General features: G+C 36.4%; 2 protein-coding genes across 3 annotated transcripts in view; one reads left to right on the top strand and one right to left on the bottom strand.

The window, feature by feature from the left end:
• Nucleotides 1-218: 218 nt before the first annotated feature.
• Nucleotides 219-10,116, top strand: LOC121424871 (neuropeptide S receptor-like). Of its 2 annotated transcripts, none has more exons than XM_041620712.1 (10): nt 219-863; nt 1,605-1,752; nt 2,620-2,755; nt 3,720-3,823; nt 4,946-5,039; nt 5,507-5,676; nt 6,639-6,792; nt 7,117-7,239; nt 7,802-7,985; nt 8,943-10,116. In XM_041620712.1, exons 2-10 carry the CDS (start codon nt 1,633-1,635, stop codon nt 9,172-9,174), a joined length of 1,317 nt encoding a protein of 438 aa, XP_041476646.1. In that variant the 5' UTR covers nt 219-863; nt 1,605-1,632; the 3' UTR covers nt 9,175-10,116. The 2 variants fall into 2 exon arrangements, with proteins under 2 accessions (XP_041476646.1, XP_041476655.1); XM_041620721.1 differs by having other exon boundaries at nt 1,573-1,752.
• Nucleotides 10,117-19,561: 9,445 nt separating this feature from the next.
• The window catches only part of LOC121424862 (oxytocin receptor-like), a 61,173-nt gene continuing 53,058 nt past the window's right edge, over nt 19,562-27,676 (bottom strand). Inside the window, exons 4-6 of the mRNA XM_041620700.1 lie at nt 23,699-24,715; nt 23,005-23,197; nt 19,562-22,147 (exon numbers count right to left, since the gene is read on the bottom strand). Coding sequence (XP_041476634.1) covers nt 21,813-22,147; nt 23,005-23,197; nt 23,699-24,556 — 1,386 coding nt within the window. The 5' untranslated portion in view covers nt 24,557-24,715 and the 3' untranslated portion in view covers nt 19,562-21,812. The remainder of the gene's footprint in view (nt 22,148-23,004; nt 23,198-23,698; nt 24,716-27,676) is intronic.

The following is a 27,676-nucleotide window of genomic DNA, read 5'->3' as shown; positions in this document are numbered from 1 at the left end:
CAACCAATACCTTAATTTTGGTTGATTATGAACATGTTTAACCGTCAAACATAATATCAACAGACTGATTACACGACCAATCATCTTAAGATTGTCCGAAAAAACCCGAAAACTATTATCACTGATAGTACGGACTATCCCATTAAATTGTTTACCCCAAACCAATCTATTTCGATTGGAGTGATCACCTGACTTCTATTCTTTTCTTTCACTACAGATTCTGTTGGTGTCCAGGGGCGACCAGGATCTCTCCAAACTCTATGTCTTTAAGAGGATACTTAATTCCTGAGCAAAGATGTTCTTCATATGATACATCCCTAAGGACGAACTGGACATCTGCGACACGAGAACAATAACAAATCAGAGAAGAAAAATCCGATTGTTGTAGAATTCGATTGCGGTGTCCTAGATTATAAAGAAGCGTGTATTCGATGGTAATCAAATTTCTCCCGTTGTCACATCGATCACGATTTTGACGTGAACACCCACTTGCGACAGTTGTACGAGAGTTGGACGCGCGGATGACAGACGAGTGCCGCAGGTTGTGTTGGAAAAGAAATCTTGCATGAGAGATATCGGCTGCAGTGTTTCATAAAAGATGATTTTATGGGTTGGTATTTATCCAAGGAGCAGAAATCGTTCGATTGCGTTGTACTTTAAGGAATGACAAGATAATTGGTTGTACATTTTTCTGACTTTACTTTCGACGGAGTAATAAAACAGAAATATATTGGATAGATATTAGATTGCATCTGACAAGCAACCGTTTGACTGGACATAAAGGCCATATCACAATCTTTGTGAACTTCTTGTACGCAACAAAATCAGAAATAAGACTGAACTGCCATTTGATCATCGACTAGGTAAGGGTTTATACATTTTTTCACCTTATTACGAATCTATCCATATTCAATTTTTGACTGTTCATGAAGATTCTAATCAATAGTTTGAAATTTTCTTCATCACCAGCCCCATCTATGTGAGATCTTGATACTCCGAAATAGATTGTTTTAATAAAATACGTGTAGAATGAGGTATGAAGAATTGTGATATCTTCAGTTTATTTTCCATTTCATAGTGAATCTGAAGTGAACATGGTGTGATGATTTACCTGATCCATATATCACACTAAATAATTAAATTTTTCAATCAAAATACAATGCACTCTTTATTCACACTATTCATACTATTGGAAAAGAGGAATTGCGGGAAATTCATTACTTTAAAGCATTCAAGACATTATTTTTTAGCTTAACATCGAAATGAGGTATCTGGGATACACTTGTATCAAGACAGGGAAGGATATTTTTCTTATTGATATAATTCTGAATTTGATGGCTGCCTGAAGCAAATAAACAACATGAATATGACTACCCCCTCCCCTCTATTCCTCCCCGCTCTCTTTCTCTTCCCATTAATATGTTTATTTCCATTCCATGCCTGAAAATCTATACAATTACAATTTTGATGTCTAACATAAATGAAAGATATATCAATCTATTTGTATTTCACAAAGCACTCGTTGATTTTGATATAACTTGGTTTATGTGTTATTTTCTTAATTGCTTAAAGCGTAAAGGGTACCATTCTTCTCCTGAACTTAGGACATAAAGTGAATTGTCTTCTTCCGCGATGACGACACAGTTGAACTTTGACCCCGAGGTCATGACAACAGAGGCCCTAAACTTTACCGATTCTTGGCCAGATAATGACACCGGTAATGGCATTGTTGACAGGTGGTCACTTGACAAAGTAAGTTTAGTAGTTCGATTTATTTACTTTTTCAAATCTTGGACTAACAAATGACTTACGAATTGCCTCATGTCTTTGCCAGGCAGATATTTGAAACTACTTCCACTATAAACTTAGTATATAAACATATCTTAAAAGCATTGACACTTCTTGAAGCCACTTTTTCGCAAAACCTCCGCAAGTTGTGAACGTTACTGAGTGACCATGGGATTGCTTTATTATTTCACTTCAGTAATAAAAAAAATAGCATATGTTCATGCTGTAAACAAACATGCGTGTTTCCAAGTAATAAAATTGGCTTTAACCAGTAATAATTTCTTATATGTGTTTACTTGTTTGCAGTTTCATGTTGTTTAATGTTTTGTTTTAGTTAATTGTAAGCATTGGGAACTGCAATATTTACTCCAAAATATGACTACCCAAGGCCAGGGGTGTGAGAGTTCAGATTTTTATCTGATTTCAGATTTATTTTGTTTTGATTTTCAGCTTAATTTCAGCTTATTTTGGGGTTTCCTCTGTACAAAAAAATGGGAGCTCTTTTCATTTCAGACTTTTTCAACACTCTTCAGCTTTTTCAGATCTTTTTATTTGTGACCACTCACACCTCTTGTAACCTCTTATTAAAGACAAAGTGCATGCTAATTATCCTTTTCACACTTCTCAAATTAATATTCGCTTTTTATTATTCATTTTTTATTAAACCCTTCTCAGAAAAAGAAATGAATGCCAAAGGGTATTTTTAAAAAACTACTTTTTTGCTTTAGAATTCAAAAGGTGTGGCTTTTTTATGAAATGAATTCTATTGTTTTTTATCAACAATTTAAAAAAATATCAGTTGTGTTGCTTATCATGTCATCCTTAAAACAGCACATCCAGCTTGCCATACTATGGATCCTCTTTACGCTTATCATAGTCGGTAACGGGATTGTCCTCATTGCATTATGGCTGGTACGACACAAGAAATCCAGGCTCAACTTCTTCATCACTAATCTCGCCGTTGCGGGTAAGATTCCAGTGATACCGAATACTTTTCAAAAAGAGCGGTGTACTTCTTAATGCCGAATGAAACTAAATTCGTTTGACCACGTGATCTCGCCGGTTAATATAGCCGCCTAAGTATTCGGTTAAGAAACCATACACCTACATTTGATATGCTTAGATTTTGAATATGGTTGGGTAAAATTTAATTAACTTTTTCCGATTTGTGTTTTGATATCAACGGTAGATATGGAAGTACTATGTTTGTCGGAAGTCGGGTTTCACAACGTTGGTTCTGAAATACCTGTAGATGGCGGTATGCCAAATGATTGAGATTAGGCATTGATTTGTATTGTGCTGGCTGAGAAAAATATCGTAGATTTATTGAGTTTACTATATCGATAATATAAATACTTTGAATAAATATGTATGGACAGGCTTCACGATATATCATGTATTCATTTGTGGGCATTACGTTGGGTCATGGCATAGACCACCTAAACTTGACGTTTTGACAAGTACTATGTTCTTGTCTTCGGGCAAATAAGCAAATTTTGTAAATAGCAGGCTACTTATACCCAATCGGGTTGCCGTATATGTATGTATAATGTATATTGGCCTAATCAGCAAATAATATCTGCATAATATATGGAGTTGTGAACCAAACCGTGCCACTTGATGGCTTGTCTTCTCTATAGGGGGCGGTATATTGTTTTATATGGTTCTTGAACATTAAGGATACCGTCCTGACGAGATTAGATCGCTATAAAGAACACGTATGGTAAATAAAGTGTTTGTTTCTAAATCTGACTGCACTTCTCATTGTATATTGAACAGAGTTCATGTTAGATATCAAAGTATTTTGTTGAGGGGGGCAAAATTGTAAATATTTATTTCATTATTATGTATTACAGATTTTATCTATGCTTGTAATTCAGTTGTTTAATGAATCGCAAATGATTATTCTCCTTCTCTCTCCCCTGTCTCAGATATCTGCGTTGGTCTTTTCAGCGTTGGTCTTGATATAATCGATCGACAGACGCCAGAGTTTACAGGAGGTGACATAGCATGTAAATTGTATCGATACGTCCAAGTAAGTCAAATAGTCGAAATTTCACAATTTTATCATATTGAAATCTCTGAGGAGCTGATATATACAGGGAGGGTAGGTGCATCATGTGGGGGCTATGAATTAAAATCGATTAAAATTATATTATAATGGGAGGGCTAGATCGCTGAACCCAAATTTTGTCACTGATGTTAATGATAACCCAAAACTCCGTTCCTCTCCAAAGAATTAAGGCGAAATAGCACACCCTCCCCCGTCCCCCTGCCAAGATCAAGGTACTTTAAATATAAAGTGACTATGACCCGTATTCTTGTAGCAGGTTTAACTTAAACTCAGGTTTAAAGTTGTGGTTTAAGTACTAGTTTACTATGGCTAGCCAATTGTTACATTAATCACTAACGGTAGAGATATCATATTTCAGCTCATTTGGCTCTCAAATCATTCATAATTATTGTCTAGGAAGTATAAATAGATTATTGTCTTCACCATCGATGAATCAGAAAAGAGCACAGTAAACATAAGAAAAGTACAACTTAATAACAAATTTTGATACTTTAGGCCTCCCATACTTAAACCACAACTTTAAACCTGACTTCAGAATACGGTCCTATGTGTCCGCATAGTGCCCGTATTATATCCTGGTACCAACAAGTCCAATTTAGGATTAATAGCAGACCTTTTCATCCTTTGACGTTATACATGTAATTGAGTTCAGATAGAAATAACTAGTAGGAGCCTAATATTTTTTCAGGTGTCGATTTTGAGCATAAAAATATATCAACAAAATTTAAGGTTACTATAACCTCTAACATTTTCTCAGACAGATGATGACGTGTTTAATCAAGAGGAATGGAAACAAGATATGTTTGTTGTTATCTTTCTCAAAATACATGCATTTCGATAATAATTTAAAGTTACCTATCACTTGGCAATAATGCCAATGATTATCATGATTGTTACCAGTCTGTTTTGATGGCTGATGTTGCACGTTATTCCAGTTGTAAGACCAAATACCTCGAATCTTCATTAGTTATTCTTAACTCTCTCATAATCGAATTATGATCATGCTTTTTTAAGCTACGTGAATTCGGATGTTGATATAAATAGCCGATGTTTTATACATATAATATCTGCTTCAATTTACAGGCCTACGTGGTGCTAGCGTCATCGTACCAGCTTGTAGCATTGAGCTTTGATCGATTCTTCGCTATAGTTTTCCCCATGGATTTCACAGGCAGCGGTAATAAAAAATCAATTGTTTCTCATTGTAACTTTCGTGTTTTATATTTTGTTATCAAGTTAATGCGCATATGTATTTGAGCGGCAAGAGAGTGACTGCATTAATAATTAATGTTCGGACGAGGGCAAAACGAGGAAAAATACAATGCGCGTTTTTTTTTACTATCGTTTTATGGTATTATTCAATGTACAAAAAATACTCTAAACTCAAAGAAAATCAGAACAACACAACCGACCAAAACAATTTCTAGATCGAAAGTGCTCTGCGAATGATTCCAGCAGATTACAGTTTCACAGAGATCTCAAATTTTATCCCGATCGACGAGGGCGCACCATGTGTTAAACATTTCATTAAAAAAAATGGTGAACCAGGCTCTCCACGAAGCATACATGCAATTCTGCTTGTCATAAAATATGTTCGATAGACCATGCTCTAAGACTGCCTAGTTGTCTTTGGTAACCATGCAGGTAAAAGGTCAACACTTCTGGCTGCGGGTGGTTGGTTACTTCCCAGTGTCCTGTGTATTACGTCAGCAGTGGTTTTTCAAGTTGATCTGTTAGACTCCCCGGACAGGAAATCTAAAGTGATGTCATGCTGGCCGGCACCGTTATATGGAGACCAAGCCTGGAAACTCAAAGTGAGTCGCTCATCTCTGTCATCTAAGGAATTAAAAAAGGAGAAAAATATCACATTGTATTGTTTTTATTTAGATTTTTTTCCCTTTAGCAGACTCTCATAATTCTTTTTAAGAAGCTATAACTGGGGTTAATAGACGTATGAGCATGTAAATGTTTTCTTTTTAACTGTCGATTGAGGAATATTCATAACCATTTCATATGCAATGCGAATTCAAGATGTAATTAACTTGCTTACTTTACTCTCATATTGTTAACCCTATCTCAATGCCTAAAAAGACTGAAGGTGGTTGATTCAGCCCCCCCCCCCTCCATATGATCTCGGCCGTCGATCGCGCGATCGCGAGGGAAATCGGCACTCTCGTTGCCCAGGATATAATTTATAAAATTGTACACCAAGTGATCGCAAATTTGGTCTCAAAGCTCGTGCGAGACTTGAAAGTAAAAAGTCAGTGAGCGACGCGGTCAAAAAACAAATTTGCGAGGTGGGGACTAAATCAGCCCCCCCCCCCCCCCCCGTTAATCAGGGTTATGCTCCGCTCCATATCATTTGTCAAATGATATACGAATATTTACAATACGTGTATAGTCGTGGAAATCAACGCTGTTATTTTTTACACCTGCCTAAGTCCGATATCTATTTATGAATACACCAAAACGTTGCCTTTGCCTAACAAACTAATTATTGTTATTAGAAGTAGTGGTAAAGTAGTATAGTAGTAGTAGTATTAGTAGAAGTAGTAGTAGTAGTAGTAGTAGTATTAGTAGTAGTAGTAGTAGTAGTAGTAGTAGTAGTAGTGCTATTCTTTAATGGGCATGGATAGCAAGCATTCAAAAGAATTAATTCTTCCGATAAAGTGAGAGTTCATCCTTACAGAACTCTTTGAATTATTTATTCAAACGTTTGTTCTCCACGATTACGACCATAGTTGATATTAAATGTTTAATTTCTGTTAACCTCCAGGTGTACTCAATGTACGTCATTTCTTCGTTCTTCTATATTCCGTTAATACTCATCACTTTTTGTTACGTCACAATCATCGTAACCATCTGGAAGAGAGCAAAGAAGATGGGTGGTCCACAGGTGATCAAGAAGTCCAAAAATTCAAACAGAGATGGTGAGATTTCAAATCCTATACGTTTGATAACGTTTATGTCATGCTCAAAAGCATAAAATTGGTTTTATCGATGACTTTTCTACAATAAAAAGGATCTGCTTAAAATGCCTATGACAATTTCAGATTTATTATTTTTTTTAAAATGAGGGAAAAGGACATGGCAAAAAGGGTAATTATCTTTCGCTGCTACATCATGCGATGTAATTATGTGAGGAGATATTCACAAAGAGAGCTATTGAAAATAACAAAGTAAACCATAATTATGCTTTCACCAGTAAACCATATTAAAATTCCACATTTGTTTCTCTCTCGCTTTTCTGTCAGTGGCATACGAAGGTTTGTCAAAGGATAGTAACTGCACCATGCCTAAACATCGAGCGAGCTCACGGGGTCTCATCCCAAAAGCTAAGGTCAAAACTATCAAGATGACCATATGTATTGTGTTGGGTAAGTATTGTTTGAATAATAAAAATCAAAACCTAAACCTTTCCTGAAAATCTCGTTATCTCGTACTAGGTCCTGCCACGGGTGAAATGTCGTATGGTACTGAACTTCAGTTTTCCTTGTCTATTTGTGACAATAATGATTACCCGAACATTTTTGGCAGAATTAGCTTACCTCAAATAAAATAAAGAAATAGTAAACAAGTTGTAATGAGGAAGGAACTAAATGTTTTATCGATGAGGAAAAAAAACGCACACACACACATACATCCATCATATACACTCTTAGAAAGTTTGGGCTAAAAGGCGTAATTTTTAACCATCACTGGGCAACATACTGTCCACACAACTATTGGTAATATCTGTCCAAAGTGGGTAATAAAAACTTATAATTGGGTAATATTTTTTTCAATTGTATAATAATTGCCCAGAATATATATATATTTTTTTACTAACACACATTATCCAACACAGTGGACAGTATGTTGCCCAACATTTTAAGTGTGTACGTTATACTTACAATTTTGATAAACCTGCTAATAATTTATATTTTTTTTCCTCCTCAGCATACATCTGTTGCTTCTTACCGTTTTCTCTATTCTACACATTGGAAGCGTTTGGTTGCATTAATCCACAGAGCACGGCTGTCCTCATGGCTACACCGGTTCTTCAAAATCTACCGTCCTTGAACAGCGCCACCAATCCATTCATATATGGCATTTTCAGCACTAATGTATGCAAGGAGTTGAGGTAAATCTAAAACATTTTATTTACATCGGCCTGTATTAGTAGCTGGATAGATTTCCTTCTCCATCTTTTACATATCGCATCACCATAGCCTTAAATGGTGTTTAATAATCATCAAGAGCATGCTGTCCTTGTTAATATCAATGCCTATCGTAAGATTTTTAAGGAAATTCCCCCAAAGTGCATGTCAGTATTTACATTCATCACGAGCTAACTTGAATCTGTGTTCTCTAATTCGATTATGATGTGAAGGATAGTCAATTTAAAAATATGTATTTTTTATTGGACAAACGTACCGATTTTACATTTAAAAATATTTTGATCGGGTACCACATGAAAATGAAATAGCTGCGTCTTTTTTTTTCTTCCTTTTGTTTTTGTTCATAATAATCCCTCCTCAAGTATGGAATTAGTTTTAAAAAACAAAAGATTACATCGCGAGTGCTATTGTCCAAAATGACTAGTGCCGAAAATCTTGTCCCGTATGAGAACCTCTACTTATGCTTCAAACAATGAAGGTCAAATTAATTGTGGAAGTTAACTATCATTTTACTGTCAGTTAGGTTTTTTATGTTTTCATATCATTACGTCTCCCCAGTTAAACTTTCATAATAAATGGTTTGAGAAAAATCATATCTACCGATTTGGTGTCTTTTCGGCTTGATCTTAAGCTGGAGACAACCGTTTACTTGAGAATCCATGAATATCGTTTCTTCTTGTGTTACCAACTTTTTTTTATTTTTTTTCATGCCCCACGTTAGAATGTTCTTGTAGAATTTTCCATTGGTCTGTATTCACCACTTTCTTTCTCTTTTTCAATTTTCTTTCTCCCTCATTGTTCACGGTTTACTTGCCTGAATCAATCTGCTTTCCATTCGTTTACCCCTTGTCTACTTTGCCCTTCCCATCATGCACTTTCCACTGTCCGCATCTTCTCATCACACCCTTCCCTACCTGCAGACGGATACCCGCAATCAATTGGATAGCCGATAAAGTGCCGTGCTGCACGGCTTGGAAACCGCTCCGGTTCGGACGCACCACCTACCAGACAAATACACACACCACGGAATTCAACAACTTCTCCGACGGTCATACGGGCTCCAGAGGGCGTAATATCGTTAGCATGAGTGGGAAGGTCGTCGATGGCCCCTCCAGAGATGATAGTCGAAATTCGACCACCAGTCCGATGTAGCTCGACTTCATCCACGGTATCGTTATCGATGGTTTATATGAAACGAGGACAATGTTTGGACCACTTTTCAATTGATTGATTTTATTTAACAGGGTAGTCTTTTCATTTGTTACACTTTGAAAAATGACAAGAGTTTGGCCTCTAAAAATGGATGGTCATGAAACATTACGTTTCCACAGGTGTTTGATGTTTAACATCGACTGAGCCCATCAAACTGAGAAGTCAATGGATCTGTGACATTTTCATGATCTAAAGGTAATATTTGACAAATATTTGACGTGATGGAAAGGGTCTCAACTAACACTGATACACTGGTTGGTTTGAAATCAAATCGTCATCATTTTACGTGTTTTGATCCCCCTTAATATTGTATTCGTAGTTTCATTGTGTTAGAATATGTATGTTGTTTTACTAAGCTTCAATGACTCGTCCGGAAAACGTAGTCACATAGGTTATCAGTTGACGGGTATGGTATACATGTAATACTCGGTCATCGTAAAAAGACCGATATTATTACGCAGATTTTAGAGCATTTTGAAAATATATACGACTTCAGCCATGTCAGAATGCTAAGTGATAATTTACAATACATCATAATTACTTCTATCCCTATCCCTTTCTTTACCCCCCCCCCCTCTCCCTTCCCCACCACATTTCCATTTTGACACAACTGGACTAGTTTCCCTTTTCACGCGTTAACCTACGGGACTTAAAGACAAAAGAAAGATGGCTGACCTATCAATAACGGCTCTTCAGATGACCAACCTACATATTGTTCATCTCTGAGGACGACAGTCTGCTGACAACATGAAAAATGCCAAGGATTTAGAGGACCAAAGCCTTCCCCAACTATTACCTGAACTATGGAATGACAATAGACCAGTTCGTAGTTACTTCATGGACAATTTTGGTCAAATTACCTTTCATTTCTTTCATTATGATTTCAAAGCAAGATATTACGTAAGCATGCCTTACATAGCAGGATGAAGAAATTGAATAGACCTGGTGACAAGAATAGCACACCAATGAACACTGTATGAAGATATTTTTTGCATTCCTATTATGAACGCATACCATAGCATGCTGCACAATTTACTTGGCAAATTGTGAAATACCATCGTTCGTGGACGCATTGTTGTTGTTTTTAGATGTAAATTAAAAACACAATTTAAATTTATGAATAATCAAGACATCAAAGCTGGTGCTTATCTCGCTAGATTTTATACCACCGTGCCATTTTAGTAAAAATGAACTTCATTTGATCATGCGCATAAAGAAACTACGAACTGGCTTATTGATCTAAGAACCTATTGGCACAAGACCAACTTTAGACATATTTCAAGATGGGCCACTATACTTCATCGCTTTATACCCATTTATTTTCAAAACCATCTATATTAATCCAATGTCCAAAACAGCATCCTGATCATGACTGTATTTACACTCGCTTTCTGTTATACAGGTGCCTAATGCATGTATAAAAAACATGACATCACTCAAGAAATTTTAGATCACACAAACATCCAGAGAAATGATACCCCAAATGGGAATAAACAAGCACTGGAAAATGTATTTTTTTCTTTCTTTGGCGATTCCCTACTTTTTTCGAGGTTTTCACTTTTTTAAGGTGATTTCACACCTAAATATGCGTAAAGTTGCGTGGGGAATGCGTAAAAATTCGCTGCGATCATGAATCGGCGTTGTAGGGTTGCGTATGGTTGCACTGCTTGTCTACATACACTAACGTAGGTCCGTGATTTTATATGCGTAGGGGAAGGCGGGTTAAGTTGAGCATAGGGGCAAGTTGAGCCACCACCCCCAGGCCAATAATAAATGAGTCAGACATTGTGATTGTGTCATGTATTTATGACCCATTATATACCCTTAACCCACCACATTGTTTTCAACTTTGAAACAAAAGTATTTTTTTTAGAGGGAAAAATAAAAATTTTGGCAAAAAAAAGTATAAAAAAGGGTGTGAAATAGATAAGTGTTTTTTACCCGCACACGTCTTTCAATACAATTAAGAAATAAGAACAATATTGTTAGTCCAGGTATGGATTCTCATTCTTGTCATTGTCTTTTACATGACGGATGCATAAGAAATGTGTGGATGTGAAAATATCGCATTAAGTTTGGCAGAAAGGAGACAATTCACGTGACAGTACTTTTACTTATAGAAGATGTTAGTATTCATAGAGAATTAGCAAGTAAAAAGACTTTAAATAAAAAAAAATGACATGCTGGTTCTTCCCGCATACATTTTGTACATAGTTTTTGTGGCTCAACTTACCCCAGAAGGTGGCACAATTTACCTCACAGATGGGGCAAGTTGAGCCATTTGATATCGTTTTTTTTCAAAGGTCACAATGACTTTCAGTGTGGGGGTAGAAAGTTATATATTGGTGAAAAATACTTCCCAAGAATTAAATCTAAAGGCTAGGTTCTTATTTCTACAATATTATTAGTCATATCAATACAAACATGCAAAATGCAAAAAGTGTCACAACTTACCCCGCCTTCCCCTACGGTTGCATATTGATTACTTGCGCATAAATTCTTACCCATAATTTCTGGCCTATCCTGGGGTACCTTCTTACAAAGAGTCACGATTGATCCGATCAATCACAAGTATGGAAAGCCAGCAACATCAACATCCAAAATACATGCTTGCTCAAAATATATTCTGAAAATGATGTATATTAATACATTCAATGTTTTCTTGACAATTCAATATGCTTATCTTTGTTTTCAAAGGATATTGAGCAAACTTTCAAAAGAAAAATGAGGACATTGATGGATTTCCATATACTTGAGATTGATTAGATCAATCGTGACTCTTTGTAGGACGGGGACCTGTTCAGAAAAAAACTGCAAAAGGGGAGTTTGACCTGTTGTTTTTTTCTGTATAGTTTCGCTGCCACCTGCATTATTATGTTCAAAGTGTGGTACAAGTGAATCTCCACCTTGGTCACTTAATACAGAATAGCCATGAAAATTGTCATGCTCCGACCCTTGCTCCTCATGTTTGGTATCTTCCAAACTATATCCAAGTTGAAGGAAGAATCAATCAAACATACAAATATCAGTCTAAAAAGCGAAGTGCCAATTTAGCTCTTAGAGAGATTTTATGGTGACTGCATTAAAAACAAAATAATTGGAACGCCTCTGGCAGCCTCGCCTGCATAAAGTGATTCAATTTAGCAGCAGTGTTCACTTTGAAACCAACTATTTACAAAAATTTATACAAAAATTTACACAATTTATATGATGATAAAGTATTATGTTCACTGACCCTAAATGACCTTTGAACTTCATCGTGTGACCTAAGACTCGACATGCAAGACGGTCGGTGCTACTTGATTCCCTTTTGCCCACAGTTTATGAATTATATCCATAAACTATCAGTTTCAATGTTCTAATGGCAATTCCAACAATACCTCCACCATGGTCAAAGTTCATCGACCTTAAATAATGACATTTGACCTTAGTCATGGGACCTGAAGCTCGCGCAGGATGTTCACTGATACTTGATTACTCTGTCTCTTATATCAAAGTTTCATGAACTAGATTATGCTGTCAAAGTTATGATGACATTTCAAAAACTTAACCTTGGTTAAGATTTCGATTTTGATTCCCCACCATGGCCAAATTTCATTGACCTTAAATGACCTTTAACCTTGATCTTGTGACTTAAAACTCGGGCGATATATTTAGTAATACTTGATTACACTTCTGACTTAATTATCTGAACTGGGTCCACATGCCTTATAAAGTATGAGGACATTTAAAACTGTTTTATGGTTAAGATTTCAATGTTGACGACGCAACCATCGCCGCCACTGTCGGAAAAGCGGTTCACTGATATGCAGGCGAGACAAAAACTGATGAAACAGTAAGATCCAACATGGGTACATCAAATATAAAGGGGTATTTCAGGCTGACGTGAAACAGATTAAGAAAAATCAGACAATCAAAACACTGAAATTGATCAAAATTAAAGATTTGATTTATTATGGTGAAACACTTCTATGCACGTCTTTATGAATATTCATGAGCAAATTGATGGCGTCATATCCCCACTTTTACTTTTGTATTGTATCATATTAGATTATGTCTTTTCAAATTTCGTCCTCCAAGAATTACAAAAAATGAATTGCAGTCGAATGATCGGATGTTCATTATTGCAACTTACTTTATTATTAAAGATACATATAGTACACACATGTATGAAAATATAAAATAAACATAATTTCATGTAATGACATAAGAAAAAAAAGAAATTGGGGACTTTTACATCTTCAGTCCACCTATCATTATTAATGATAACGTTCACAAAATATTGCCATTTTTAGTGAAGTTTTCTGCAATTTGCTCAGTGAATTTTTCTCTATTTATTTACATCTAGCTATAATTATCTTTTAGCCTGGAGTACCCCTTTGAAAAAGCAACTGTACGCAAGTCTACTTCGATCTATACGTAGCACTTTACCATTTCATGCACAAGTCTCAAAAGATGTTTTGAGAAACTGGGACATTTTGGCTTATTGTTGAGTAGTGTTGCGTAGACTTGCGTAGACCTGGCTCTACGCCAACAGTACGCAGAACAATTTCAACATGTTGATTGTTTTGCTTCCCTCCGCCGCGGCGTACCCATTTTGTGTTCCTCAGTGTCGACTTGCGTAGGCAAAACGAATGGCGGCGGAGTGTTGCGTAGTCTCTACGTTACCCTACGCAACTATACGAAACTACCGGTGTGAAATCCCATTTAGGGCGTTTTTTTTATATCCTACGCGTGTTTCGCGCTTGTCGTTACTTTATCCGGGAAATTATGCATGTGCGTGTTTTTACCAATTAAGTTTGGTGCCCTTTCCCAACTTCTTAGGAGTTAACCTGATATAATATGGACTAATACGATGCCCGGGCCCCGTGACATCAAGGTTTGCGATAAATAAAATTGCAAATAAATTATGAAAGAAACTCTCTGATTGGTTCCAGGTCAGTTTTATGAACAATATTCGGCACTCAAAATCAATCTTAACTGGTCATTGGTATTTTAATATAGCGGAGCACAGGATGCTCCATTACGTGGCTACTGACGATTACTAGATTTGACGTGATCTGATAACTTTAAGAAATGAGTTGGGTGCAAAAAGAGAACGCTATACTCCAAAAGTATTCAATTTTTTTTACCGACACGACATTGGGGAACTTGCCAAAGTGGGCTTGGTCTGACAAACCCCAAAATGACTTAATATTTTCACTGTGACTCAATCCCGCACACAACGAACACAATGACGAATATTAGACTGTCATTCAGCATGTTAATCTTCCCTTTTCTTCTCCTTCTTATACATTATATATGCTCAAGGCGCTCCTATATTACCCGGCTAAGCTATAGGCGTTTCATAGCGCACACAGCTTTCTAAGGAATTACTTGCTACCGGTACCCATTTACCTCACCTGGGTTGAGTGCAGCACATTGTGGATCATTCGCTTTATTTGTTTTATATTTCTCCTACTAGTTCCTTTGTCATCACTGCATGTTTTTATCTTTTTCTTCTTCTTTGTCCGACCCTTTTCATGGAGACTATTACAGACAAAAGTTCCAGTACTGACAAATTTCCACTATGCGACGTGTTGCCCTGGTAACAGTAAGACAATCTGACAATATGTCAGACGACAAGTTTCGATGAAACGTTTCCAAAAGTTTTTTTCTTCTTAGATTAGTATTGTTTCTTTACAAATTTTCGACCTGCGGCTTAAGTTAAGTTAAGTGCGACTTAAGAACGACTTTCTTTTCTTGTGGTAAATGGTATACACAAAAATTTCATTGGCGATGGTTTGGCGCATAAGAAAGGCTCATCAGTCGTTCTTTAAGTCGCTCTTTAACGTACGAACAGCTTTATGAAACACACACCAGTTCCTTTAATTCCATGTTGACCCTCTTTCTGATGATGAACTTATCTTATTCATACGACGTATAGGTATAGTGTAGGTGTTGATACATGACGTGTAGAGCGACTGAATATGCGATAAGTCAGACGCGGAAAGCGTCCTGTACTGACAGGTCTTACACTCTAAAACAGTCTGGTTAAAATAACTAGATCAATAGTCAACTAGGCTCAACTGATCTGCCTAGTCATAAAATATATATATTCTAGTCAGAACTGTGTTCTAGTCAAATCTTACCAAAAAATATTGAAATATGACTAAAACGATTGTTGCACCCGGTTCGCCTTATTAATAACTCATTCTAACAAGTTTGTTTGGAGAGTGTATATCAAACCTTTTTTGTCGATATGATAACGCTTTTGTATGAACACGGGGTATAACAGATAAATACCAGGTGCAATATATTTTCTTGCAGTTCTTTTTAGAAGATGACTACCTTCTGATGGAAATCAGAGCCTTTGATTTAAAATTTGATTTTGCAGATTGTAGTTTATGAATGTTATATAGATTTATGAACATGTAAATGTATAAATATGTAAATATATAAATAACACATACATATATCATATATCAGGTTTGTTATGGTATTGAAATGATTACTTTAAAAAAAAATCATACAAAGTGGACAATGTGTAATTTATTTATTGATTGCAGTGGGGTTATGCACATGTATATCAGGAAAAAGGTTAGTAATTTGTGAAAATGTTTACTTTAAAATCTGTTCTCATTTTATATTTAATTGTCTCGTTGAAGTAATGATTTATTTCATCTGCTCATAGGTGAAAATATTATTCCATTGTCGGTCAACATTATTTAGGTGTTGTATATAAAATCTTTGTCACTATTATGATAGAATTTATTTCGTTTGTTGCATTTTAATTGAAATATGATTCATTATGTCTTTCTTTTTTTCATATTCTTTCAAACAAACTCAAATAATTTGGTTTGTTTCTTTGATTAAGTTTTAGAGCTAACTATTATTTTTCATGCGTGTAAACAGTTTCATGTAAATCAAAGCCTATGTTGTTGATGAGTAAATTTCGGTTACACTTCGTAATTCCGAAACACGTAAATTGCCTATAACTCGATGTTCGTTAATCCGTAAACGTAAAAGGGTTCGTTAATCCGAACATTTGTGGCGTTATTCCGAAGATTCGTTATTCCGAAGGTTCGATAATCCGAAAACGAAATAAGGTTCGATGTTCCGAAGGTTCGTTAATCCGAAAACGAAATAAGGTTAGTTAATCATTTAGTTTTCGGACTAACGAACCTTCAGAATCACAAACCTCATTTCTTTTTCGGATTAACGAACCTTCGCAATTACGAACTCATTTCTTTTTCGGACTAACGAACCTTTGGAATTACGAACCTTGGGAAATGCGAACCTTCGGAATAACGAAGCTTCAGAATTACGAATGTATGCGTAAATTTCTCTATTTTAATTCAAAGATTCTTTCATTTAAATTGGCATTTTCAACATTTTCACAATTACCCTTTCCTCCATTTGGTGCGTAATTTTTCTGATTTTTTTTCAGAATTATTCCTCTATGACTCTTACTCTCTCTCTCTTTCTTAAATTCCTTTTCTTCTCTATTTAAATGTTCTTCTCTTTCCCCTTCTCCCTCCCTTTTTATTCTTTCTTTCTCCTTTCTCTCACATTCTTTCAGTCTCTCTCATTCTTTCCTCCCGCTCCGTCGTTTCTACCTCTCTGTCTCTCTCGTTTTCTCATCTATTCTTCTTTCACTCTATCCCTTCTATACGAAAATCATTCACCAATATGACTTCCTTTATGTGATTGTTTATTTCATTTTATAAACCACTAATCATTTATAAACGCCGACCCTTAACCAACCATTATTCTATTGAATCAATTTTTCGATCTCCCAGTATTTTATTGGTGAAATTGTTGATTAAAACCGTAGTTCATTTTTTAATTGTTGATTAATCACTGCCTTCTGAATTATTTGATACACGCACTTCTGTTTTATATCACTTGCATGTATTTCTTGATTGATTTTTCCAAACAATCCTCACGTCCCGTGGTCAAACCAACCCTAAGTTCCTATGCAGTTCTACGTAAACCGAACTGTTGCTGGTCATTGTAAACATTATTTCTATCTGCCATTTTGATTTAGATACCCAATTCAAAATGCAGAGCAGCTTTAGAAAAAAAAGGGGCAATGGAAGCTACTACTGGAACATGCAATGCATTGCATCCATATTCTAGGGAAATATTCCATGTACCTTAAATGTTTCTGGGAGGTCAAAGAACTTACGCTAATGCGTCTGCTTAATGAAAACCGAGAACAGGGCCCCGTCTTACAAAGAGTTACCATCGATCCGACCAATAGTAACTCTATGGAAATCCATCAGTGTCATATCTTTTTTTACGAAAACCTTGCACAATGTCCTCTATGCAAAGAGAAGCGTAGTGAATTTTCAAGAAAACAATAAATGCATGAATATACATCATAGCGAGAAAATATTTTGAACAAACATGAATAATAGATGTTAACGTTGCTGGCCGTCCATAGTTAGAATTGATCGGATCAATCGTAACTCTTTGTAAGACGGGGCCCAGGTCAAGTGCGGTAGCGTTTAAAATTGCGTACACGGAAAGATTATAAAAGTGATTCATGCTGGGCGTTTTTAATTCCCCCCGACTGCTGCCAGGAAGGTACTTTTCTTTCATTGTTCAGGGCAACGCGTTTGTTTCTCATTAGTCATTCATAAAATTGTCCAGTCTTGGAACACAGAATGGCCAGTATCGAAAAGGATGCTATCTTTTGGAACTCATGGGGTTATGTTGGGATAAACTTTCTTTCTTTCGGTTGACTCTAAATAGGACTGTTGGTTTGACTCGGGAATCAATGCTCGACTATAGTTGATGCCGTCCAAATGTCTTTTAAATCCCATGTTGAATGTTACTCTTATAATAGACAAGGTACTATTGATTTCGTCTTTGTTGTGATGATCGCTGTGTATAGGAGAAATAAACAGAGGAGACTATTTATAAATGAAATGAAATGAGTTGTGATTTGGAATCATTAAGTTCCCACGCGGTGGATAGGAAAGTAACCAATATCGGATTGACGGTCTATTACAAGCAAGCAGGATACGATTTTCATAATTGATTCATGACTAACAAATTCTCTCTTGCTAACCTTTTCTCATAAGAGTGCAGTATGCCCAGATTCCTTTCAGATAATCGAATGGTTTCATGACAAAATATTTCCATTGATTATGTAATCAGAAAATAATATTTTAAAGTTCACTGTGTTAAAGGCCAACATCTTGAGTGTTTGCAAAAAAACTTACATTTTCATGATCGTATGAGATATAGTTAATCGCATTGAAAGAAGGTTAATATTGGATACCATCACCGATAGGGGTACTAATTTATTTTTAAGAAATTAGGAAATATTCGAATCACATAATTCTACAAATTCATGAGACTGCCCATTTCTATTTTGTTTATCTTTGGCACTTATATTACACACAAGTTCTGAGAGTGTCGTCAAAACCTTAACAATCAATCTCATTTGGTCATCAATTTCAGGAAAATTTCATCCAGTCGCAAATTTCATGATTTCTGTTTTGTTTTCGTACCATAAAAGTATGCAAAATAGAGAACCGTTCTTCATCATGTCAGTATAATACTGCCATAATTTTCTTATAGAACATTATGATATTGTTTACTTTTCCACAATATAAATAGTTTAGACGGTACTCGAAGAAAGAAAATAAGACACACGTCAGATCACTCTGTGCAACGTCTTTAATCATAACAAATAATAAGTCTTGTGCAGGTGAATGAAATCAACCAATAAAAAGAAAACAAAGTCTTAACCTAGAACTGAATTATTTGGAAATATATATATATCGTTAATTTTCATATTGTAAGTATATTTACACTTCACTATATTCACACGTTATTACAATTTACAGAATTAATAAATACATCATGATAATTTGATTACAAACGCATGAAATAATCAATCAACAAGTAGTAGACTGATTTTAGCTATATTCTTCAACATAAAAAAAAACTCTGAACTTTTTATTAACCTCGTCTGACTTTCCGCAGGTGGAAATCAGTATTTCCCTATTTGCGCACACAAAGAGCGTCTGCATATTCTGACCTAAAGTGTTTTTTCGCTTCCAAATCAGAAGAAGTATGAACGAATGGCCACGAAGATTTATTGGTTAAAGGAGGACTAAAAAATAACAACTTGAACATTTAATAGAACAGTTATGACTATTTACACAATAAAATCATTGGGATTATTTAGTTTCACATGAGAATATTGAAATATGGGAGAAAAAGAAATCAGAATGGTCTCCATTGGATCTAACCCCTTTTGCAAACAAATTCTTCTGAAGAGCTCATTTGCAAAAAAAAAAAAAACGCTAGATCTATTTTTCATTAAACTTGATATTTTTTTCTCAATGTTTAGATTTTAGCTAGATCCACAATGGTAATTCATTGAAAATAATATTTTGAAATAATATGAAGACAGATAGATGGAAATGATGCAATATGCGAGAATAAAAAAATTGATTTTCTCAGGATTGTTTAAAGTGGATTTAACCCCACTTGCAAACTCAACTGTTTTTATTGGCAAGGGAGGGCTTTTGACTAATAATTGTTAAAAACCATAGGTGAATATTTGCACCGTATGCAGATGTATGACGAGATGACTTCAATAGGCGAGTAAAGTTCAGATGCACCGAAATGGACTAATCATGCTCTTTGTTTATCTTATCTTAATTAGAGATAAACTTAGCAAATGAAAGAGAATACATGAAGTAACCCCTTACCGTTTTATTACATAAAAGCGACAATCTTCATTTTCTCAAATATGCCACAATTGGCAAATAAGGAGGCGAATCCCATTACAGGAAAGGGCATTCATTTCGAGAAATGTAGGACATTATACATGCATTTCCACACAACAAAAACTCTGATGTTGCTGGATAGAGTTATTACAACACATTCTTTGTTGAGTCCACTCTCTTTGGTGTTATGCTCAAACTCTAGGGTGTAATATCAACACCTTAGGTAGTCTATGGTGAAATTGACAAGTGTGTGCAAATGTGGATTATGAGAGAGACGATGTCTATTTCGTGATTGTATGTGCCAACTATCGTTCGTAGTGCATATATTTAAATCGTTTTTGGAATGTATGCGGTATGTAAGATCATAAGATAAAAGGCAAGGACATAACATATCTGATTACGTGAATTATGTCCCTTTACAAAACAATCATTTACACAAATTTACATGTCAATCAGCTTAGATTTAACAAAAAATCACACATTTAAAGCTAAAGTATTATTATTATCCACAAACATATTTACATTGAATATGACATGAAAGCACTATTCAGGATTGAAATTTATGTACGTGCCCCTTATATCTCTGTTGTGTATATATGGATACAATATTCATCACATCGATCACTTTCCGACTTCATGGGTAAATCACAGTCCGAAATTTTAGTCTATTCCGCATGATGCAAGAGGGAAAACTGCTCATGACGGAGAGTATTTAGACGTAAAGGTTATACAATCTGTGTATGTGAAATACGTCTCCTAAAGAATTCATGATTTAAATATTTAATGAAACTAATTGCCAGGACGCACAAACATTAAATTCACAAAGAATGTAAAGTGCTCTTAAATCTCAATCGATCATTTTACAGTTGCTAAGATTGCATGATAGCATAATAAAAGCAAATCTGACAACGAATGTAATTATCAAAGAAAAAACAACAACATTAATTTGTATGAATACATTTAAGTCCTCATCACTGTCAATTGCTGTACCAAATAGAAATCACCTTATTCCTAATCAAAAAGAAATAAACTCAGCTCATAACTTGACCAAAAATGTATAGCGCCATCTAACGTAAAACAAAATATACCCTAACTTGTCCATAGGCATCCCTGAAGTCCCTTGTCATGCGTTTAAATTGAAAAACCTTGAAAGTCAGCTTTCATCTAATATGTTTCTCTTTAATTGGGGGAATGAGGATTTCAAAATCAATGTTTGGTGCCAGTAAGGCAGGCTTTCTCCCAAGAACGTCCCCTAATAGCCTATTCTGTGTTAGTTTTCTTGGTCGCATTTGAATGCATATTAGTATTCCATTTATGTTATGAGTATTTTCGAACGATCAAATAGATTTGAGTAACTCTCCTTTGTAAAGATCTATTTTATACTATACAGCAATTCAATCTTTTTAAAAAGGGTTTCAGCCTCTGTATTTTCTTAACATCAATTATGTTAATAGTATATCAGTTATAATGGGTAGGAGATAAAAAGCAAATGGTGTGTTGAAGAATTTTTTTTACATTAGTTAATTCCCTGGTTTCCTTGATATATTTAATGTATAATCACCTTTAAGAGCCAAAGTAAATACACATATTTGTACAGATAGATATCGACAGGAATAGAATCCTGTATATTCATTTAGACAGTCTAATCAATCATTACGAATGATCACAACGTTATTGAACCAGCATATATAATTTACAAGAGCTTGGTAAAAATATAAATGACAGCTTAGTTTCAAATATAGCATTGATTAATACCTTGATGTCCTTGATATGTCTGTACAGGATACGAATATCCTTATCCGATCAAAAGTTACTGAATGCAACTGTACCGGGGCATCCAATCTCTCAGATGTCACGGGTTTGTGCCGCCGATGACCCGAAATTACAGGCATATCCCGCGATCGGACCCTCCCTTCCGGTTGTGTCCAAGCTTGAATACAGTGTCTTTGACCCAACATGAGATGTGCTCGAAGCGTAGCGACTGGAGTTGTCCTCCATGTGCGTCCGGTCGTTGGCGTACTTTGACTTGCTGAAATGGCCTGAGGTAGCCCGAAGGAACTTGAAGCAACCAAACGTCTCGAGGGTTTCACGCTTGACGTTGCCACTGAAGGCCAGGTATATCAACGGGTTGGTGCAACTGTTTAGGTTAGCCAGCAGCATGATAATGGTGAATGCGTCTCCTATAAGGATAAATACCAAATAAACATTGATTGGTGATGGACGAACGGTTTCAACGGGTAAGTCTGGAACACAAACGCTTTTAACATATTCGGTCTTGGCTGCACGTGTCCGTCTCTACGTTTACCCTGTTTGGTCCCTTGTTCACCTATTTTAGAGTTCATAGAGAAGGGGGATTGAATCCCCATGCAGCACCAGAAAGATTGAATTCCCTGGCCCATAGTTAAAAACATGTCTTGAACTATGATAACGCTCATACATAGAGAAAGGTATGGAAAAAGGATACACAGCCCGCCACTATATTTCTGATGCCAATTAGTCGACAAATTGGTAATACTTAATTGTCGAGAGGTTAAAAAACAGGGTACATAACAGGGGTTGATGTGTTTCTAGCCAAAAGGGGGCAACATTGGATATCAGGATGGTGTTGATGTTGATGGTGTAGTCCTCCAAGGTACAGGTAAAAGAGAAAAACAAAGCCTTGGCTGGTAATCGATTGGTCTCGGGTAAGGATTTTCTTATGTCATCCCTAACGTTCTATATCTAATCAACGCCTACTCCATAGAGAAAAAAACGACACCACCTCATGGATGCGATTTGTCACCCCCGCTCTTCAGTTACATCTTCTGTTTTGATTATGGTTGCTTACATGGGTAGCTCAGAAAAATGAAAATGAAATGAACACAATGAATACAATCGCTTATACAACAAAAATGGATATGATTCGGTTATTTACACATCATGCTGCTAGGAATAAAGAATCTGTTTTTGCTTAGGAAACAACTGAGTGATGTTGCAATACTGAAGGAACGGGATGGTATTTGCGAATGCCTTCATGAATGTGATATCTGCAGCTTACCATGAAAGGGGGCACTCGGGGGATGCCACACGTTCCAAAGCTGTGCCAAACTGAATGGCGTCCAACAAGCTACATAAACCGTGACAATGGTGAGGGTCATCTTGATGGTTTTGACCTTTGCCCTGCTGACCCTTGCAGCTGACCCGTGTTTTCTGCAGAGCGGATCTTCCCTCTCGGATGTAGATTTTGAGACCTTGTTAAAAAAGAAAGTAATGGTAATTAGGTTAGATTTTTTGACGATGATTATTAATCAGAGTACGACAAAAGGATGTATGACTACAAATATATTCAAAGAATCTATTCGAGAACAAAGCGATAATTGTTCTGAGCATTTATGTGAAGAAAGATAAATTTCCAGGTAATAAGAATAAATGAAAATCCCCTGCACCCCATATACCGATTCCCTCATTGGATACTCTTATCATGTCTCAAAGATTTGGATTTCTTGATTGATTAAAATATAAAAATTATTTACAGACATTTAAAAGCGACTACCTATGTAGAACCAAAATATTCCTAGTTAGTACGTTTTCTAATGGCATTTGCGCTTTGCAAAATAACTGTAGTGAAATCTTTTTTTTTCCTTCACTTGCATCTAAGCATGTCATGACACGAACAGTGCAGATTCGAATATTGACGTTGTGGTGCAAAACTAGCGGATATTCATATTGTTATTTTATAATTATGAATTTACCTTTACTTCTGCGCCATCAGTATCACCTTCGTCTTCGTCGAGGTTGGTAGTAGCTACATTACTGGAATGATGTCCACCATTCTTGATCTTTTGTCTGTCACTGTCTGGAGTCTTCCCCATGTTCCGCCATACAGTGTAGCAGACAAGTCCGTAAGTGATACCAAGGATTGTGCTTGGTATGACATAGACCGCCAACACGAAGAAAGTGATGTAGGCTCGTGGAGACCACGTGCTATATTTCATTACTGCCCAGCATTGGTATCCACCTGCCACAGCAACATTCCTGAAGATCACTATTTGTGGTATGGCGTAAAGAAACGACAATCCATATGCTACCGCAATCATGATGCGCATGCGTTGCGTATAATCCCCACGGAGGCCGAGTAACGGGTGGCAGATTGCGATATAGCGATCGATGGCCGTCATGACAAGGATGTACGTTGAGAGATACATCGGAAAGACTTGGCCGTACTTGACGATTCGGCATATCACATCTGGAGCATAGAAAAGGTAGGTAATGTCCCAGACGAGCTGAGGGAAAATGCTTAGGAGACAGGTCAACAAATCGGCAACGCAGAGGTGAAGAATGAAGAAGTGCATCCGTGACAGTTTCTTACGACGCCTCCAGAGGGAATGAACTACGATGGAGTTGCCAAAGAGAGCGACGACAAGAATTACACTGCTTACGAAAATCTCCCATTTTGCAAGATTTTCGTCTCTAGAATCATCCTCCTCCGTCCTATTACTGGAGTTGTCACCAGGAGTGAAAAGCCAAGGTTCTGTTGTGGCGCCCTCTTCGATTGCGCTAGAGGTATATTCTGAAGCCTTGACGGGGCAATCACCACCATTGCACGCCATCACGAAAAAATGAATCTCACTTCTTTGGCAGGAGAGTTTAAGAAAATATTGCGATTTCCACAATATCTATTCTTCTTATCGAGGTTTTTCAATCAGCGGTCTCTACCATTTTCTTGTTGATGCTGGTAATTCCGATATTGACACAGTTGATAAGTAAGCCTGAAACAGCAAAAAAATATAAAAGAAAATTATTAAAATCATAGAATCTATTCCTTGCTTAAATATATACTCTTAACATTAAAGAGCCGGGAACAAGCATTACCAATTCCTAAAGATCGATTAAAGAAAGTGGCAGAACATTTGCACCAAAACAGGGTTAATCGTTACCGCACAGATGGATTCACAGCAAAATCACAAATGTTCTTATTATTTCAATCAAGAAATAAATCTTTGAGAAAGGAATTATCACTCTGAGACGAATAATAAATCTGAAAAAATCTTACATCGAATTTGAATAATACCGATTCCAAACAAATACTGTATTACGTTTCCACATACGTGAAAAGGGCAACATGATTGTGTTCTTTCTTTCGCATAATACGCATCATTTCTACCCCTTTGTCTACAAAAAAACGTAAGGAGTGTAAAGCTTTTCGCCGCCGTAGGAATATCTGGTATCCATCAAACTCTAATATCCTGGCCATTTCTTCAGGCCATTGTCTGTCAAGTTAAAACCAGTCCATGTTTGCCTTAGAATAACGTTATCTTCTCTACTGCCAACACCACAAGAACGACAGATTTCGTGACAGAGTGGAATGAGAAAACATTACTCAGTCACTTTGCAATCATCTTGGCATTCTGGGGACGTTTACTCATGTCACTTAGAAACGTCATCTCACCCCCCCCTCCCATTCCCCCTTCTCTCTCTTTCTCTCTCTCTATCTTTCACTAACTCTTTATTTATCTCTGTCCATCGATCTACTTCTTACATGCACACTTTTTCTTCTTAATTTCAACTTTTCTCATGTGTTTCTCTTTACTATACCACCACTGCCATCGAAATATTTTCTCGCTTGTTCATTTCATTTTCATTTAGGGGCTCCTGGGTCCAAGGCCAAGGGGAAGCTTTTGATTTGAATATAGCGTATTTTCGAAATCACAAAGCAGACGCTATCTACGACGCACCAATTCCTTTGAAAATGCAAGTCAAATGACAATGGACAGCTAAGAATGTTTTCTTTCATTGAAAGTTGGTGGACCGGGACAGCAGATCGTCCGAAGATTCGGACAGGACGAAAGAGTACAAGACGACACTGCTGTTTTGATTCACCGCTTTTCGACGAAGGTTTTTTTTTATCATTGAAGGGCATTTGACATAAGATTCTCTGCTTATAAGAAAGCGTCTGGTACATTCTTTAAATGTTGGGCAGCATACTGTCCACACAACAATTGGTTGAAAAAAATATCAAGCTCTGGGTAATTTTCAACCAAAACTGTGTAGTTTTCACCAACAACACACTTTATTGGTTTACAACTACCCAGAATTCGATAAAGTTTTAATCAATTGTTGCCTGGACAGTATGTTGCCCAACGTTCTTAAGATTGTAGTAATTGCGAACATTCCCTAATGACCTTCGGATACGGAGACAGTAAAAGATCTACATAAAGCCGCAAAGGCAGTTTTACATATTTCATGCTTAAGTAGCCTGTAAGCATTACATGTAAGCATTGCATATTATACAAATGATATAGGAACGCAACCCCCCCCAAAAAAAAAAAAAAAAAAACGGGTATAACAATAAAAAATACCTACTTCTTGGGTACTAGATTTTCTTTTTATCCCTTTAAAGAATGGAAAAGAGAATTAATCGGAACTGCTGAGGCTAATTTAGATGAGCGTTTGGTAGACAATTCTTAGGAGATGATACAAATCTGTACCCAGGGTCAAGGGGCCTACTAATCGCAGTTGAAAATCGTTACCTTGTATCATTTTTCGACTCTTCGCATAATGAAAACCAGGCAATTACATCAAGAGTGCTGAGGGTATGTAATATACAGTCAGCTGTATTCTGCATTCTCTGCTATATTTATTGTTTGATTATCATGATACTTTCAAGGATTTTTTTTTAAAATCTCATTGTAAAAATCAATCTCAATTGAGGCATCAGAATTGAACAAAAAGGACGAAAACGGGATTCAAATTTGCATAAAATGGGACGTCAGTAACATGAATGGGATGACGAAACATCGTATCTCAAATTTGTTGGTAAGGACAAGATTTACCAACCAAGACTGTGACGTGTTCTCCCGATAACACATCTATGAATTAATATGATTCCATGTCAAAGGGATATATCTCATGTTCACATGCATTTTGTTAATAACGCAACCCCTCCTGTTCTTTCCCCACTCCAACTTAAAATTCATTTTTTATACACGAGTGTATGCCCAGTAGGAAAGAAGGTCCAGTAAGCAGGATGATGTGCGGGCAGTGGCCCATAATTACAATCATCAACTTGAAAGAAGAAAGAAGAATATAAAGATTAACAAGGTATCCATATCCAATAACTGATTTCTAGGTTAAAAATCAAGACACGATTTGCCTAATTAATGAATGGGTGGTTGCTTTATGCATGCCTGGTTGCTTCAAAAATGTGCAATTAGTAGCAACCAGTAGACCAACCATGTCTAGCCATTCAGTCAATTAACCCGAGAATCATCGCCCGAAAAATAAACCCCATAAAACAACTGGATTGCAAAAGTTTCCTGATCTATTAGATCTGAAGCAATATATATCAAATCAAGTGCTGAATATCTCAAATATTTCAAAACCGCTGATTCGATTCGCCACACTTCGGCGAAGACTTCCAAGACCGTCCTTGTGATTCGATGGGTTACTGGCATACCAGATTCTATACCAATCTCATGGTGCAACTTGAGTTGAGGATTGAAGTCATTTTTTTTTCGTCAAGAGATACAATCATCATCAAGCTGTAAGGTTTGAATATGAATGTGTTCAGTCATTTCAAATAGATGAAACACAAGATGATGAATAAATTCAGATGGATCCGGCAAAATGAGTAGAGTATGTGCGCATGAGATCATGGGCTTAGCAGCAGACAACATAGAATCATAAACTGTATCTGGTTACAGCTTCAGTGGACCACGCGGTGCCCCCAT

This window comes from Lytechinus variegatus, chromosome 1 (genome assembly GCF_018143015.1).
Source record: "Lytechinus variegatus isolate NC3 chromosome 1, Lvar_3.0, whole genome shotgun sequence".
NCBI classification, from domain to species: domain Eukaryota; kingdom Metazoa; phylum Echinodermata; class Echinoidea; order Temnopleuroida; family Toxopneustidae; genus Lytechinus; species Lytechinus variegatus.
This window is presented reverse-complemented; position numbering and strand designations above follow the sequence as displayed.

Bases quoted from the DNA above. Each gene is read 5' to 3' on its own strand.
- LOC121424871 (XM_041620712.1), top strand. From the start codon at position 1,633: ATGACGACACAGTTGAACTTTGACCCCGAGGTCATGACAACAGAGGCC. The intron at 1,753-2,619 runs GTAAGTTTAGTA...TCCTTAAAACAG, and splicing joins ACAGGTGGTCACTTGACAAA to CACATCCAGCTTGCCATACT. The intron at 7,240-7,801 runs GTAAGTATTGTT...TTTCCTCCTCAG, and splicing joins GACCATATGTATTGTGTTGG to CATACATCTGTTGCTTCTTA.